The sequence below is a fragment of the Littorina saxatilis genome, linkage group LG9 (assembly GCF_037325665.1).
Source record: "Littorina saxatilis isolate snail1 linkage group LG9, US_GU_Lsax_2.0, whole genome shotgun sequence".
NCBI lineage: Eukaryota > Metazoa > Mollusca > Gastropoda > Littorinimorpha > Littorinidae > Littorina > Littorina saxatilis.
This window is the reverse complement of record NC_090253.1, coordinates 37,048,669-37,066,804: the sequence shown is the minus strand read 5'-3', so window position 1 is coordinate 37,066,804 and position 18,136 is coordinate 37,048,669. Positions and strand designations below refer to the sequence as shown.

The following is an 18,136-nucleotide window of genomic DNA, read 5'->3' as shown; positions in this document are numbered from 1 at the left end:
AGATAATCCAGTGGTTCTGATAGTGTCAGTAAGTTTACTGAGTTTAGATAAGATATCAGTCAATAACTACAAAACCTATGCATGTGTCACACTCAAACGTCAATTTTCATTAGATCGGTCCACAGCTCTTATGCTTACCGGTAGCCTCGAAGTTTTTCATCAGCTTCCGTCTTTTTGTAGGGGGAGCTGCTCTCAACGCTGATTTGTGTGAACATGGACATCACTTCTTGGTAGATTCCTGACTAAAAGAGGAAGATATAACAAAGGTTTTTAATGGATTACCTTACATTAGCTTTTACTCACCATCCTGAATCTTTTAATGAATTTTTCTTAAGGGATGTCAAGTACATACAAAGAGATGTAAAATACTCTTTTTTAAGAATCTCTTTCTTCTGCGTTAGATGTTTTTTTTTCTAAGAATCAAAAATCAAGAAAGATTAGTTAGTGGAATGTTTAATTTAAGACAAATGAAACATCCAACATCTTTTGTGTATCCCCTGCGAGTACAAGCAATTTATAGATCTTAAAAAACGACAACTACCTGACACTCATGAAAATATGAGATGCAACTGCTACTCATTGCACTAGCTGGTACTCACACCATCTCTATCCCACCATCACCCCCCCCCCCCCAACTCCATCTCCCAACCCCTCCCTACCACCCCTTTCCCTCCCTAAACCCCCCCATTCCCTCCTCAAACTCACACATCCGGCCATGATCATGCAGCCCAGCTGGTCGATGATGAGAACGTCCAGAGGAGAAGGTGGGGAGCAAAAGCGCTGCTGGAAGATCTGCAAGATGGATTCCACCGTCTTCGGAGTGTCCTTGAGCGCCACGGCAAGGTGACCCAAGGTCAAAATGGTGTTGGTGGAGATCAGGGTGGACTCTCTGTGAAAAATAATGAGCGAGATTAAATATTACCCTTGGTATCCATGTTAATTCAAACTTAGCTTTTGCATTGCGGAGACAAGAATTGACTACCCATTGAAAAATGTCCATCTTATGCTACCCCATGATTTCAAGATTCATAAAGCAATGGCTCCGCCACCTTCATTCTTCAATGATTTTAATCAATTATCTTTGTAGGTTTAATAATAATAATAATAATAAATAACTTTTCTATAGCGCGAGTCCCATCAATTGGCTCCAGGCGCTTTACAAATTCATTATAGAATAAACTAGCACAAATCAACAAGCATACAAAGCATACATTTAACTGAGACATAACACCAAGAACCCAAGCACTAAGCAAAACTTAGCGTACAATGTTAAAAGTACACACACACACACACACACACACACACACGCACACACACACACACACACACGCACGCACGCGCACACACAAAGATACCATTGACAAAGAGACCATAAAGCACATACAGGGTAGAGAGTTCCAAAACAGAATAGAGTTGTGGAGAGTCTACTCAGGCTAAGCAAAGGCTTTACGAAACAGGTATGTTTTGAGTTGGGTTTTGAAGGAGGAAAGGCTGCTGGAATCACGGATAGAACTTGGAAGCGAGTTCCAGACGGTCGGAATCTGGTACCTAAAGGTTCTTTCACCAAAGGTCTTGGTCCTGGTTTTGGGGATGCGAAGGAGTTTTTCAGAGGAGGATCTGAGAGAACGGGATGGCTCGTAGATACTGAGGGAATGGGACAAATAGGGGGGAAGTGATTTCTCAAAACAGCGGTACCCTAACAGAGCGAGCTTGTACTCGATTCTATACTTCATAGGAAGCCAGTGAAGGGTGGTAAGTAGGGGAGTGACATGGTCTTTCTTAGACTTCTGCAGAATGAGCCTTGCAGCACTGTTCTGGACTCTCTGTAAGCGATCAAGTTCTTCAGTGGGGAGGCCGGCAAGCAATGAGTTGCAGTAGTCAAGTCGACTCAGGATCAGAGAGGAGACAAGTTGAACAGTGGCTTGGAGTGTCAGGAATGATCTGACAGAGGAAATCTTGCGCAACTCAAAAAAGGCACATTTACAAACAAAACTAATGTGTTTTTGCATTGTCAGAGCAGAGTCCAGGTACACGCCTAGGTCCTTAACAGCGGTTTGGGAAACAATCTGAGTGTCGCCTATTGTCAGGGAAGTACAGTCAATCTGATTTAAAGCATGCCTTGAGCCTGACAGCATCACCTCAGTTTTTGAGTCATTCAGCTTGAGTTTATTGTCTATCATCCAGTCTTTAACTGACTCAATGCAGCGCTCAGTGTTTTTAACCACTTTTGGAAAATCACTGGGGGGAGCAGAATCCTCTATTTGGGTGTCGTCGGCATACTTGTGGTGTTCGCAGCCATGCCTCGAGATGACGTCAGATAGGTCCTGTGTATATAGTGTAAACAGAACCGGGCCTAGAACAGAGCCCTGAGGTACTCCGTGCTTCAGGGGAACAGGGGATGATTCTTTTTGACCTATTTGTACTCTTTGAAAGCGTTCAGAGAGATATGACACGAACCACTGGAAGGCTTTGTCGGCAATTCCAAACGTGAACTGTAGTCTCTTTAGGAGGACGTCGTGGTCGATGGTGTCAAATGCCGCCGAGAGGTCCAAGAGTGCGAGCACAGACACTTCCTTGTTGTCAGCACTGGTCAGCAGCTTGTCAGTTACGTAAAGAAGAGCGGTTTCTGTGCTATGATTTTTCTTGTATGCGGACTGATGGACGTCCAAAAGATCATTACTCAGCAGATGTTCTTGGAGCTGCGCTAGCACACACTTTTCTAACAGCTTGGTCAGAAAGGGTAAGTTTGAAATGGGTCTATAGTTCTTTAAGCACTCCGTGTCAAGGCCTGGCTTTTTTAGAAGTGGTGTTATGACTGCCTCTTTAAACTGTGCAGGCACAGACCCAGACTGAAGAGAAAGGTTTAAGATTCTCGTTACAACAGGAACAAGGAAATCCAGGCAAGTTTTCATGAGTGACGTGGGAATGGGGTCAAGTGTGCAGGATTTTGGAGCACATTTTGAAATAAGTTCAAAAACAAACTTCTCAGAAACAGGGCTAAACCGTGTAAGGGGGGTCCCTGAAAATGCGGCGAAGGACATTTGTGTTTTGGATGAGTCGAGACCTTTGCGAATGTCAGAGATCTTCTGGTCAAAGAAATTGCTGAAAGTCTCGGGGAGTTCTGATGGGGGAATCAATTTAGGGAGGGCAGTGGCTTTCTTCTTCGCAAATAGCTCATCTGTTACAGAAAACAGAGCCTTGGTGTCTTTGCACTCAGCGAGGCGGGATGTATAGTATTCCTGCTTGGCACTGGTGTGGAGAGCTTTGATGTCGTCAAGCTGTTGACGATAAATCTGACGGTGAACTGTCAGGCCTGACGTTCTCCATAACCTCTCCCACTTGCGTACGAGCCGTTTGTGGTCCTTTATATCTTCGGACATCCATGGTGCTGAGGGACGATCAGTGACTTGCCTGGTGACAAGGGGGGCGTGGCTGTCCATCAGCTGACGTAGACAGGTGTTGAAGACCATCAAGAGGTCTGTGTCTGGCGTGTCGGCAGCAGTGGAGGCGGCAAACACCCTCACGTCTTCCCTGAAATTGTCCACGTTCATCTTCTTCAGGTTTCGTGACGTGACCGTTCTTACTGCAGGCTTGGGCTTCTGAATGCTGATGTTGAAGAAAAGAGCTGAGTGGTCGGATATCTGACAGTCTCTCACAGAAAATGAGCTTGTTGGATTGTCGGCCTCACGCACAACAAGCCAGTCAAGAGTGTGACCATCTGTATGTGTGGGTTCATTGATCAGCTGAACAAGACTATAGTCCTTCAGAAATGTCTTTACTCGGTTCACTGAACTGTTTGCCTGTGCGTCGAAGTGACAATTAAAATCACCAACAAACAAGTGTTTCTTTGTGTGGTACATTTCAAGAAGGTCTGGGAGTTCGTTCAAGAAATCCGTGTCTTTCAAACCGTTCTTTTTGCATGAGGTTTAACACTGCTCCACATACTGCCGCAGTATTGATAACTTAGTTAGTTAGTTTTTGCTTTTGGGGTCCAGCGGACTATAATAGGCCAAATCAGGACCCCATTGATAACTTAATTCATTGTGATTACAAAGGCAGTGCTGAGGCAAGAGTTATTTTTCATCATTTTCTCATGAAGAGGTTGCTAAATGTACATAATCGCATTCATTGTTTTAGCAGAACTAATTAGGCAGGAACTGACACTACACTGTATCCCTGTAAGCTTTATTTCATATGTTCTCTGAAACATGCTACCCTGAGGAGTCGCGTCAGTAGAAAGTAACTCTTGTAATATCAGCCAATTGTCTTCAATGTTCCTGTCTTCCAGCAAACATAATTATAGTTGTGAGGGCATTGATAAAGCAGTGTTATTTCAGATTCTATTGAAGTATTCAGACTGCATGCTCTCCATTTTAATAAGTCCACTGTGTCATCCATTGACTTAATAGCTGGCGCTTGAGACTCCCTTTGGACTCACTGTACACAGAAGCATATGCTGTACACATCTTAAATTTAATTGAAAAAAAATTGGTTTCTCGAAGCACTGTAAAATTAGCATCTTCAGCAATGTTGATTGAACTATTGTTATTCCTTAATCAAACTTTTTATACAATTATTACACAAAAAAAAGAAATACTTACAATTAAGTTACACAAATGCCTTGAAAAAATTATTTCAACAGACCAACACATATTCTAAACACAATACATGTAAAGTGCATCTGAACTAATTTACAATCTTCAAATTTTCAGTGAGGTGATCGAAGCACACTCAAAACCTGTTGAAGGCAATGACACTAGAGACCAACAACCTGTTGTTCTAATAAAACAAAATGCATTTACCTAACTGCATCCAACAACTTCATTTTCATAATACCTCTTGCCTGAAGTAATTACTTTACGGTTATAAACTAAATGACAACACCCTAAGGATATATTACTATAAAATTATTATGTTTTTTTTAAATTATTCAACAAATATCCTGCAATTTCCTGGCTAGGGTTTCTGAACTAACCAGATCATGTTCCTTTCTTCAAAAGACAAATGAAAAGTCAAAAACGTATGATTTTTAGCATTTTGCATGTGTAGTCAAAATTCCTCATATACAGTATTAAAGAAGTAAGTAAAGTGTTATCAAAGTCTTCGAGAGAATGTCTAATTTAAACTCGGTCCCTCAGGTTATTCTTCCAGTTTTTACTGATTCCATGCATGATATACAATATTATATTAGCACCAGTAATGTGAATAATCTGGTTGGATTTAACACAGGGCAGTGGATAATGAAATTAGTTAAAATAAATTGAATCTGACTAAAATGCAAAACTTAAATAAATCTGTTCTGGAGTAAATACATGGACCTCACAAAAAATCCTATGCTCAATGTTACTCCATTAGTGTATTGTACATGTAACAGTTTTGTTACCCCTTTTCAAACTTGACCCCTTTGACCAGTTTTCAAATTCAGTCTTCTTCCAATTCTGGTTGACATTCTTAACGTTTAATAAAAAAAAAATTTCCACTAAATTGTGTCAATGCTAATAATACAAAAAATGAAACCATTTTCAACATTTCAACATCAGTATTTCAATTAATCAATATGAGGCTTATATCACGCGTATTCCGTGGGTACAGTTCTAAGCGCAGGGATTTATTTAGTTTTTTGTTTTGTTTTTATTTTATGCAATTTATATCGCGCACATATTCAAGGCGCAGGGATTTATTTATGCTGCACCTGTCTATAAATGCCATTTAACAAAGCAACATCTAATGCTTTATACATGAAAATGAAAAATCAACTAAGACAAACCAGGAAAAGAATCAAGAAAAGTTAAATTCAAATAGATCTTTTCGCGATCAAAATAAAATGAAACAATTTACAAGACTCAAACTGACTGAAATGTACTCTCAACTTTTGTTTGTTTGTGTGTAGTCAAGTGAATAAATGCATAAGAACGCAAAATAAGAATTTACAACAACAAAATTCATAACAACTGAACAAGCTAAGGAAAGTTTTCACTAAACGGACACTCTTTTAAAATAGTACAGTACAGTATTTCACTTAATAATCCTACCTACTCATCCCTATCCTCTCTCTATCCCTCTTTCTCTTTCACACACACACACACACACAAACACACACTCACTCACACCAAGTTGCCGAGAGAAAGAAAGAGAGAGAGAAGAGAGTCAGACAGAGAGACAGACAGAGAGTCAGACAGAGAGACAGACAGAGATAGAGACAAACAAACAGAAGGACAGACAGACTGAGACTTGAATAACAATCATTTACAAATGTACAGCCAAGAATGTTATCATAATTGCTCCAAAACATTTAGACCTTTTCATTCTCTACAAAGACAGAAAGATAGACAAGAGACTGATTGAGCGAGAACTCAGAACTCAGAACTTTATTACATAAGGATAAAGGTTTTAGGCTCAGCCTAATCTTCCAACCTGTTCTTTAAGAGAGAGAGAGAGAGAGAGAGAGAGAGAGAGAGAGAGAGAGAGAGAGAGAGAGAGAGAGAGAGAGAGAGAGAGAGAGAGAGAGAGAGAGAGAGAGAGAGAGAGAGTGATTGAGTGTTCCCATAGACCATGTAGTGATGTACATATACTTTGTTTGGGTAGTCTGCTCAAAGCATGAGGAGGAAAGAGACTTCAAAAGACTTGTGGTTATAAGCAACAAAGAACATGTTTTTGACTGTGAGTGAAACAGCTTGCCCGTGTACGATTCAAAAATATGTTATTCATACAGCATTCTTTGTGTTATAAATTTAATTACATTGAAGCATTATAGCTTTCACCGGTCTGCTTACTAGAATAAAAATGTAAAACTTCTCACCTCACAAGACTTCAAAACATTAAACACAATGTTATTCACAGTCTTGCGCATAGACCATACACAACAAATTGCTTCCGTGGTCACGGTAACCATTATTCTTGGAAGCTCTTCTTTTGATCAGCAACAGTCATATTCAACTTACCTGTTACCTGACAGTCATGATCATTATTACACAAGACAAGAAGAGCAAACGCTCGATCGAGTCACTTTCGCAGTTCTGAATATTATATGAGGCATCAGATGGACAGGAAGAAATTGCTATTCACAACACAATACAGATGTAAATAATTTGATGTAAAGAATAATCCTATAAAGTTTGAATCAAATCCGATGAATAGTTTCAGAGATATGATATTTCAATTTTTTTCCTTCAAGACATACCTGTGACCTTGAAAAAGGTCAAAGGTCACCAAAGCAGACGTCAAAGTGTAGAGGTCACTGGGAGTCACGTTCACATAAAATTTGAGCCCGGTCACTTTTATAGTTTCCGAGAAAAGCCCAACGTTAAGTTGTGTGTTGCCGAACAGAAAAGGCTAGTTATCTCCCTTGTTTTTCTGATAACGTTCGTAAAAGGCTACAGATGTAAATACTTTGATGTAAAGAATAATCCTACAAAGTTTCAATCACATCCGATGAACTTTGTCAAAGATATAAAATGTCTAATTTTTCCTTTGACGCTGACCTGTGACCTTGAAAAAGGTCAAAGGTCAACGAAACCATCGTTAAAGTGTAGAGGTCATTGGAGGTCACGACTAAACAAAATATGAGCCGGATCGCTTTGATAGTTTCCGAGAAAAGTCCAACGTTAAGGTGGTGTCTACGGACGGCCGGCCGGACGGCCGGCCGGCCGGCCGGACAGACTAACACTGACCGATTACATAGAGTCACTTTTTCTCAAGTGACTCAAAAAGTATAACATTCAACAAAAACACTTTAAATCAAAACCAGAATTATAAGTATAACCTTCAAGAAAATGTTGTGCAGTCAAAACTAGGCTCATCAGAGCAATCAAGACAGAAAGAATAAAACTCAATACAGACCGTACCTTTTGCGGTATGGGTTAGTTTTTTTCAGGTAAACAGCTTGGTTAATATACAGGCTGAATAAGAAAAGAAGAGCATTGAACAGTAAGAAAGCAAGCCAGGAATAGCACCTGAAAAGCAGAATAGCTCTTGTTAGAAACTGCGCAAAGCAAAGAGCAGCAAAGAGATGGCAGTGCTCTTTCAAGCTCCACATTACAAGTGGAGTTTCCCACAGACACAAAATCTATTAACTTTGACAACGGTCATATGAATCAATTCTGAAAATAAAATCAGTTTCACACGAGACCAAAGGTAAAAAAACTCCTCGTCTTTTACAAATTTCTTTTTTTTCATATTTCCAGTGTTTTATCGTTATTTTCTTTATTTCTAACCTTTCTTCATGGAAACTTTTCATGGTTGTCTGTCAGAATGCCTTGCCTGAATCATGACTTGAAACGATGAGACAGTCTGCTTTCTGAGAGGGCAACCTTTGATTTTATGTCTGTGCAAAACAGCAGTTTAGGGATCAGTGTTATTTTAGTGATCAGGGATTTAGTGCTTATAATGAGACACAAGCATGTGTCAAAATGCTCATGGAGGTCATTGCCTTTCCAACTGCACAGGGTTCAGTAGCGAAGAGTTTGGACGCAGAAATTTCATGACCATTTTTAGCTGGTTCCAACGAGCTTCCGGGGATTTGATCTGCTGAGCTCTGAGGCAGAAACAGGTTGTCACCATAACTCAAAACTACTACATTGCAAAGAAAAATTCAACAAAAATGCAATCAACCATGCAAACTAAAGTGGTTCTAATTTACAGAGGGATAGCACAGTACAAGACTTGCTCTCACCCAAACAACCAAAACGCAAGCAAAACAATAGGGTCAGTGAGAATAGGAGTTGCAACAACAGTACAATACAGACAGCAATTAAGGCACTGACAGTCACTGGCGTGTAGACTGCATGGGAGCAACGTTTCCATTCTTCGCTTAAAAGGCACACTCCTTCTCATGAAAACAAAGTTTGGGGAGGGGTATAAGTTTTGGATATAGCTGGGTGAAGGGCAGATTGTTCATGAGACCACTGGATAAAAACTTGGTTGATGAAGTTATTGTGAGATGGAAAGCAACGCATTGTTCATACAATTTTTACCAAAGCTCCCAATGATATACTCTGTTGTTTGTGTGTGTGTGTGTGCGCATAATTTGCTTCAAATCAAAATCGCCAAGAATCGAGTTACGCCAACATTCTACTCTAGGACGACGACGATGCATATATAATATAGAAAAAGTAAATGTTTTCAAAGGGGCAATTCTATTGAGTTGAAGGCATGGGAGTATGGGCATGAGGGTACGATAAGGAGGGAATGAAGGGAAGGGCATTGGAGGTGTTGGTATGGTAGAATGTGTGTGTGTGTGTGTGTGTGTGTGTGTGTGTGTGTGTGTGTGTGTGTGTGTGTGTGGGTGTGAGTGCGAGTGTGTGTGTGTGTGAAGGCAAGGCAAAATTGAAAATTTTCATCTAAATTTTAATTTGATTATATACTTACCCAACTCACATCAAGCAATTTACTCCAGTTTAGTGCTAGGACGCTGAATAGCATCGCCTTGGTAACAAGGGGAGGTCACCCTAAAAAAGAGCTACCTTGACCCCTTAACATGACAAGTCACGCGTGACTTCCTGACCTTGCCGCCATCTTTGAATCATTCAATCGAAAGCGAACATAGAAAAATTTCCCTCTTTTTTAGGAGAAACCCCCATAAAACCCCAAAAGCGGGGCAGGCGGGCGGGTATCAACTATGTGAGTTGGGTAAGTATATAATCAAATTAAAATTTAGATGAAAATTTTCAATTAAATTACATTCTTATCCCAACTCACATCAAGCAGAATGCTAATGAAGGAGGTGGGGAAACAAAATTCCACTTACCTCAGACAGAAGGTAAGACTTGTCCAGCCGCGACAATGGCTGGTAGGGAGCTACTGCCATCATGACGAGTGCTGGCCACATCTCGCAGGTAGAAGTTGATGAACACATCCTGCGACTTCCAGTAGGCAGCGTCTAGGACCTCTGCTAGCCTGCCTGAGCGGAGGACTGCCAGAGAAGTAGCCCAGGCCCTGGCTTCGTGCGTCCTTGACGACGTCATAGGTAGGACAGAATACCCAATGCCAGCTTGACTGTGCCACCACGCATACGCTTGTTTAATCAGCGTAGAGACCCATCTTGCCAAAGTGACCCGCGACACGTCCTTGCTCCGTTCTGCGTTAATTGAGATGAAGAGCAGTTTTTGGTCCCTAGACCTAATAGGAGTGGTACGGGATAAGTAGCTGGTGAGAGTACGAACGGGACAATTTACCAAATCAGGGTCACCAGACGCGAGAATCCTACTTAAAGGAGGGATGCGAATAACAGGAGAAGAACGACCAGGTTTTTGATTTTTGGCAAGGAACTCTGGCCTAAATCTTAAAACGACAGAGCCATCGCTCTCAAAAGAAATATCCTTAGCCAGGCCTGAGAGAGCGTGCACCTCACTGCCTCTACGGGCAGAGGCTAACAAAACGAGGAACAATGCTTTACGAGTCAGGTTAGCTAAGCTCGCTGAAGCTAAAGGTTCAAAGTCCGGTGAGGCTAGAAACTTCAATACCAAAAATAAGTCCCACGCGGGAAGAGGAGACTTAGCCTTCGCAAAACCAATCGCTGCCCCCTTAATAACACTAGCAATGACACCTCCCAGGTTAATGCTATGCCCTAATTGCTTCAGAGTAGAAGAAATGGCTGAGCGCCTGACTCTCAAAGAAGAAGGAGCCAAGCCCTGAGCAGCCAAACACGATAGATGATTTGCTACATGCATAGAGCGAGGAGAAGTAGCAGAAACACCGTTCTCCGAACACCACTTTGTCCAATTTAACCAGTGAGAAGCATAAACGGTGCTGGTCGAATCCCTGTGGGCCTTTTGGACAAACCCTAAAGTAGCCTCTGAGGCGCCAGAACGGCGCAGCGATACCTGGACAGCTTCCAGGCGTGAAGCCGTAGGAACTGGGGGTTCTCGTGAGGAACCCCCGACCTTGGTTGCACGAGATCTCCCTTTTTCACGCCCAGAAAGAAGGGAGGACCGTCTGCGAGACGAAGGAGGTCGGGGAACCAATGTTGGCTGGGCCACCAAGGGGCCACCAACACCAAGCAAGGCTGTTCCAGCTCCGCCTTCCTGAGAACCTTCCCCAAGAGATGAAACGGGGGGAAAGCATAAGCTATCAGGCGCGACCAGTCTACTTCGAGGGCGTTCGTTTCCCACGCTTCCGGATCTGGAAAGGGGGAGACAAAGACCTGGAGCCTGCGGGAGAATCTTGTCGCAAAAAGATCGACTGTGGGCTTGCCGAAATGCAACCACAGACGCTGTAGGATCTGATGAGTCAGAGTCCACTCCGTGTGCAAAGTCCGCGACGGACGACTGAGGCAGTCCGCAAGGACGTTGAGTTTGCCTGGAATGAACTTCGCCGACAACAGAATCAGGTGCTGGCTGCACCAGGCCAGAATCTGACATGCCCTGACAGAGAGAGTGAGAGACAAAGTGCCTCCCTGTCTGTTGATATAGGCCGCCACGGTCGTGTTGTCTGTGCGAACCCGAATATGCTTGTTCCTGACCAGGGACAGAAATGACTGGAGTCCCAGGAAAACAGCCTCTAGCTCTAGGGCATTGATGTGCCACCGACTCTGCGTCTCGCTCCACAGGCCTGACGCAGTGTGAACAGAAAGATGGGCACCCCAACCCTCCATAGACGCATCTGTGAACAGAAACTCGTCTGGAGGGGACATCGAGATTGGCACCCCCTGTGAAATCCAGGGAAGCAGCCACTGCCTCGTTGTGTGCCGAAACCAGCTTTCGATAGAGACCACCGTCTCCCAGCCCTGAAGAGAAGGCTTCCACAGCGAACTCAGGGCGGCCTGAAATGGCCGCTTGTGGACTCTGCCTAAGGGCACAAGAGTGGCCATTGACTCCATTTGGCCAAGAAGAGAGGTCAGAACACGTACAGACGCTTTGTCTTTCAAGGACAGAGTTCGAATGAGACTTTGCAACTTGTCCACCCTTCTCTGTGAAGGGCGTACCAGCCAATCGACTGTGTTGAACGTCATGCCCAAGTACGTGAACTCCTGAGAAGGCGTGAGTTCTGACTTCAGCTGGTTGATTGAAAAGCCCAGCTCCAGCGCTTGTGCGAGCACCCACTGAGTATGTGTCGCGCACAACTCCGAGCTCTGACTGAGAACAAGCCAGTCGTCGAGATACGCCCGAAAACGCACCCCCTTCTGCCTGACCAGAGCGGCAAGCTGGCGGACAACCATCGTGAATATCCATGGTGCAAGGGATAAGCCGAACGGCAGAGCCCGAAACTGATAAATCTTCTTGCCCCAAAGAAATCTCAGCCACTTCCTGTGCGCAGGATGAATGAGAACGTGGAAGTAGGCGTCGGTTAAATCTATTGACGTCACCCAGTCCCCTGGCCTGAGTGCGTCCCGAACCGACGCCGGAGTCTCCATGCGGAACTTCACCACTCTGAGGTATTTGTTCAAAGGAGACAGATCTAAGACTGGGCGCCAGGCGCCCGAGGCTTTTGGCACCACAAAAATTCTGCCGTAGAATCCCGGTGAATTGCGGTCCAACACCTCCTCTATCGCTTGCTTCTCTAGCAACGAGTAAACTTCTCCCTGAATGGCCTCCTGAGCCTCCCTCCTCTTGGGAAAACGAAAAGAGGGAGGAACTCTGGTCAACGGGGCCTTGCCGTCTAACCAGAGGAGCCGGAACCCCGAACGCACGATGCTCACTATCCACTGGCTGTTTACTAGCAGTAACCAAGCCAGTAGGGCCCTGGTGGGGCCGCCCGCCACCAAAGGGGTGGGGGCCAGGTGAGCAGGTGGATCGGGGGGGCATCATTGGGGGGGGGGCTTGCGCCCCGACCCCCGCGATTTGCCAAACGATGGCGCACTCTTCGGGTAAGGGGCACCTCCGCCCCTACCCCGAGAAGAAGAACCTCGGCGCTGAGCCTTGCCCCTGAACGAACCCGAAGCATGGGGCTTAGAAGAGGACTGGTTCTTGTTCTGGTTTGCGAAACCATGGTGCGCAATCTGAGCTATTGCCATATCTCTCGCATCCTGCGTCTCCTTGCGAAGCGCATCCAAGGATGGCTGACCAAGCAACGCACCCTCAACAAAAGGAGAGGTCTTAAGAGCCTCAATGGTCACCTTGTCCTGAATCCGAGATCCCGAGAGGAAAGCTGACCTCCGAGCATGGATAGAGTGAGCGTAAAGGCGAGCCGACAGATTCATCTGTTCAGCCGACACCTTAGCCAGAGAGGCTAGCAGAACAGTGACATCCAACTCCACAGCATCGTCCCGAAACATGAATGGATCTAAAGACGACGCGATAGACCTTGACAGAGATCTTTGCAGAGTCTCAGACAGAGAAGACAATTCGAGCAGACGCCTGCCAGTCTCCTCCAGAGACAAAAGAGAGGCTTCCGTGTAAGGGACTGCTCTATCTCTGCTGTAACCATCCTGCCTAAGTGCTGCGAGCTCCGGCGTAACCGGAAGCGTTGAACGCGGCAAGGCATACGAGTCAATGAGATTGACCGGGTTAAAAGACAGCAACACCCTCTTAGAAGCGCCGTGAGGCAAAGCTGAGGTCGCACTCGAAGTAGCCAGATAAGCCTGTACAGACTCAGGAGCTTGAGCATGAGCTGTTAACAGAGGAACAGCTTGGGAAGCACCACCAGACTGACCAGTGGCCAGAAGCCTTGAAAGCTCAAACGCTACTAACGGGGATTCCCGAAACCGGAACTGCTGTTTCTCGTCCTTGGTCGAACGGAAATCCCCTAAAGCAGAAGAGGGTTGACCAACTGAACCGGAAGGCGCCGTCACACCCTCCTCAAAATACCGAGAAGCCACTTCCGCCGCTAACGCCAGAGCTTGCGGAAGCTTATTCGGTATGCGGAAGCTGACATCTTCGTCACCCTGGACGGAAGTGCCAAAATCCGACTGGTAGTCCCTCACTTCCGTGAAGCCGGGCACGACACTTCCGCCGTGACTACCATAGTCCGACAAAGCGTCGCCCGGAAGAGACGCCACACGAGGGATTTTATACCCAAGCGGTACGTCTCTATGGACTGCTTCCTGCCTGTAAGGCGGAAGCGGGGAAAGCTGTGAAAGCTGTGCTGCCGCACCAACCGCTCCTCTAGGGAGTGTCGGAGGACGCACTTCCCCTGTTCGGTCGGAGACCGAACGCGTGTCTGGGCTTATCCCCCGATCTAGACGTTCACTCAATCGGAACGACGTAGACCGAGGGCCTAAGCTTTCGCGCACACGAACCGGTGTGGCTACTCTCTCCAAACCACGCACTTCGTTTTGGCCGGAGAACCCGGTTACTGGCGAAGTATAAATACCTTGATCGTCGTCAGTCCAAGCAGCCGCTGAACGCAGCAGGGAAACACCACGGCTACCATCAAAAGAGGCGTGTACGTCGGCAGACGTAACAGTGGAGGAGGGCGGAACACGCACCCTGGCCAGGGAACGCACACCCCCCACACCGGGAGGCAAAGACAACATCTCGGCCTTGGTAGAAGATAACTCCGCTGAAAGAGAGGATATCTGAGCACTCAAGGAGTGCAAAATAGCAGAAACATCCTGCTTCTCGCTGACCGGACCTGAACCGGACAAGACCGGTGAAGCAGACAAAGGCAAACTAGGCATAGCCGGAGAATCCGGCAAGTCTATGTCAACATCAAACGAGGATTTAGACAAAGGGTCAGTGACTCTAATCGAAGCTTGACTAGACGAGTGCTTAGATTTACGAGAAGACTTCCTCGTAGGAGAAGGCTCGGCCGCCGACTTAGCGTTATTCTTCTTTTCCTTATCCGACATGACGAACAGAAAAAAGTGTAAACAATGCTAAGTACTCGACAAAACCTAAGTCACAAAACGATAACAAACGACAAAAATGCTCACCCAAACACACAGTAGGAGCAGAGGGACCGTGTGCAAGTACCAAGGCAGAGTCTGACAAAGGCAGAAGTCAGACAAACCGGCTGAAAGCCGGAGCAAAATCAAAACACGTCTGTAGACACAGACCGCTGGAGAGTGAATGATTCAAAGATGGCGGCAAGGTCAGGAAGTCACGCGTGACTTGTCATGTTAAGGGGTCAAGGTAGCTCTTTTTTAGGGTGACCTCCCCTTGTTACCAAGGCGATGCTATTCAGCGTCCTAGCACTAAACTGGAGTAAATTGCTTGATGTGAGTTGGGATAAGAATGTAATTTAATGGCAGATTAAATGATGATTCTTGCCAGAGCTAGAATACCCCTACCAAAACAAAACGTTGGGGGGGGGGTTGGGGTTATGGGGAAATAGGAGTGAATCCTGTTGAAACTACCACGGCTTGGAAACAGGTTTAATAAGACAGGGAGGAAACTGCAGATACACAGTTAGCCACAGGATGCGAGGCCCAGCTTAGGCAAAACAAAAAAAAATGTCTGTTTACGGTAACCCGACCGACCCTAGTTTTTAGGCCCGACCCTAATCTATTTTTTGGATCGTCTGAAAAAAACAAACAAAAAAACCCGCATCCAAAATAGAGCTGTTTGCGCTCAAACAGCAGACGACAGAAGGGAGGTAAGCTCAAAGTACTGTTAGGAGTAAAGGGTCGTCACTCGTGTTACTTCCTTTCAAAATGGATGCACGCAGTGGTGTTCGCCACCCGCTAGCTGTAAAGCTTGATAAATGTTGTCATGAAAAGGATGGGGTGAAAATTATCAGTACCTATCCAGCGAGTTTTAGTATCATTAACGTTTTTCAACAGGCAAAAACAGGGATTGATGAGAAGAAATGAACTGTGAAACATCATAGAGAGGGGAGAAAAAAAAAAAAAAAAAAAAAATTTGAAAAAAAATTGAAAAAAAAAAAAAGCTGACCTACCGACCCTATTTTTTCACCCTATGTTACCGTAAACAGACCTATTTTTTTTTGGCCTTACAAACAATAGCGTTCAGCCACCAGAAACATTTAAAAAATAATGCAGCACATTGATTCACCAACAAATAAACTCATGCTTTGACATCCATAATGCACAAAACTAGAACAAACATTTTTATTTCTATGAATTATACACTAAGTGCAGGAATATGTTAAGCACATCTAAAACACACAGTAAAACTCTTTCGTTCATTCACATCTTCTTCCCCACTCACTTGGTCCAGACAACCTGTCTATAACGACCACCTAAAGGACTGACTGACAGGTTTTGTTATAGACAGATGGTTGCTATGGAAATGTGAATTACATAGGAAAAAAATGGTCTGGGATCCTTTGGGGTGGTTGTAATGGGCATGCTGTTATTGAGAGGTGGTTGTCAGGGCATGTTGTTATTGAGAGGTGGTCGTCAGGGCATGTTGTTATTGAGAGGTGGTTGTCAGGGCATGTTGTTATTGAGAGGTGGTCGTAAGGGCATGTTGTTATTGAGAGGTGGTCATCAGGGCATGTTGTTATTGAGAGGTGGTCGTCAGGGCACGTTGTTACTGAGAGGTGGTCGTCAGGGCATGTCGTTATTGAGAGGTGGTCGTCAGGGCACGTTGTTATTGAGAGGTGGTCGTCAGGGCATGTCGTTATTGAGAGGTGGTCGTCAGGGCATGTCGTTATTGAGAGGTGGTAGTCAGGGCATGTCGTTATTGAGAGGTGGTCGTCAGGGCATGTTGTTATTGAGAGGTGGTCGTCAGGGCATGTCGTTATTGAGAAGTGGTCGTCAGGGCATGTCGTTATTGAGAGATAGTCGTCAGGGCATGTCGTTATTGAGAGGTGGTCGTCAGGGCATGTCGTTATCAATGGGTGGTCGCCAGGTCATCTTTGACTACTTTCTTTCCTTTTGATTTTTGTTCTCTCTGTTTACTTCTAAAGTGTGAACCTTTCCATAATTCTTTCACTGTCCCTGTTTCTCTCTTTTTTTCCATCTCAATAGTTGTGCGTTTATCATGTCACTTAATTCTGACTCTTTTTGTCTTTCTGGCTTTCTGTTTGTTGCTCTCTCCCTGAGAAGTGTGATTGCTAGACTGTCAAAAAAAAAGTCTCCATGTAATCTGTCCTTCCCTGCATCTTTCCGTAAGTGGTTGTCTGGCCTGACAAACACTGTGACTATGGAGCTATTTCAGTTGTGTAGTAAAACTGTCCTACCATGCAAAAACTTAAACTCTTCTACTGCCCAAAGAAGTCATGCATCAAGATCTTCCACTGTAAGAATCCACCACTACTTTACAGAACAACATGCATGTGACAACATCGAATCAGCAACTTGTGTTTTATGTACACTTATCTATTACCATGGAACTCACCTATCACTCATCTCTGCACGGTATAAACGGTTTGAGATGGAGGCAAGGAATGCCTGCACACAGTCGGGATCAGCCTGGAGACCTGCCTTCAGAGCCCTGCACAGATCGTACAAAGAATTGTAAAATGCAAAACAAAACAAAACATCACTGCGAGCGCCGCTAACTTATAACAAAAACTAAAAAACCTGCTCACCTGCAGATGTTGTGAATGGCATTGTCTCTAAGATTCTCCAACGTGGTCATGAGTTTGTCCTTCTTCTGTTTCTTGGTGCGACGTCCAGACTGGCGGTCTTCGTCCGTGACGGTGATGCGAATGCTGGGACTGGCATTGTTGTTGCCACCTACGCTGTTGCCGCTTGCCTGCAGGGAATACTTGTTGAGCTTGCTGAGGATGGGGGAGGGGCTGACCAGAAAGTCGCGCAAGGACGCCACCATGGTGGACGACAGGTGCGGGAACTTGACCGCCAACTTGCCGATGGCCTACCGGAGTGAAAACATGTTTAAAATGAAAAAATCACGTCAAAGGTGCTCATGGACGCTGTACTTCCATAGCGTAACTTAAGGTTATTTTCAAAAAATTTTCTTTGCCCAAAGCCCTGGACGTCTTCCTCCCCTCCACCACCACTTCATGCCATGGTGAAGACAGTTTTGAGGGTAGACAACGAATGCAAGGAGTTATGTAAACTGCATAGTGATATAACTATGACTAAACTCTGCAGGAATACTAGTAGCAGTCTAAGGCTAAGCAGACAAGGTTACAATTATTAAATGTATCATCAACAACAAAAACCTTGTGCAAAACCACGAGTGAACGATGGAGTTACAGCCCATGAACGAAGAAGAAGATTGAATTGAATTGAACTTTATTTTACAAGGATTAAGATTTACGAACAAGAAGAAGAAGAAGAATCATCATCAATCTCCTTTTTTATCATGCTAAACTTTACTTAATTCAC

The 18,136-nt window shown here is 44.6% G+C and overlaps 1 protein-coding gene across 1 annotated transcript in view; it reads right to left on the bottom strand.

Moving 5' to 3' along the window:
* The window catches only part of LOC138975951 (phosphatidylinositol 4-kinase alpha-like), a 102,336-nt gene that overhangs the window by 71,761 nt on the left and 12,439 nt on the right, over positions 1-18,136 (bottom strand). Inside the window, exons 12-16 of the mRNA XM_070348730.1 lie at positions 17,374-17,660; positions 17,181-17,276; positions 8,429-8,533; positions 706-889; positions 139-242 (exon numbers count right to left, since the gene is read on the bottom strand). Of these exons, the coding sequence (XP_070204831.1) occupies positions 139-242; positions 706-889; positions 8,429-8,533; positions 17,181-17,276; positions 17,374-17,660 (776 nt within the window). The remainder of the gene's footprint in view (positions 1-138; positions 243-705; positions 890-8,428; positions 8,534-17,180; positions 17,277-17,373; positions 17,661-18,136) is intronic.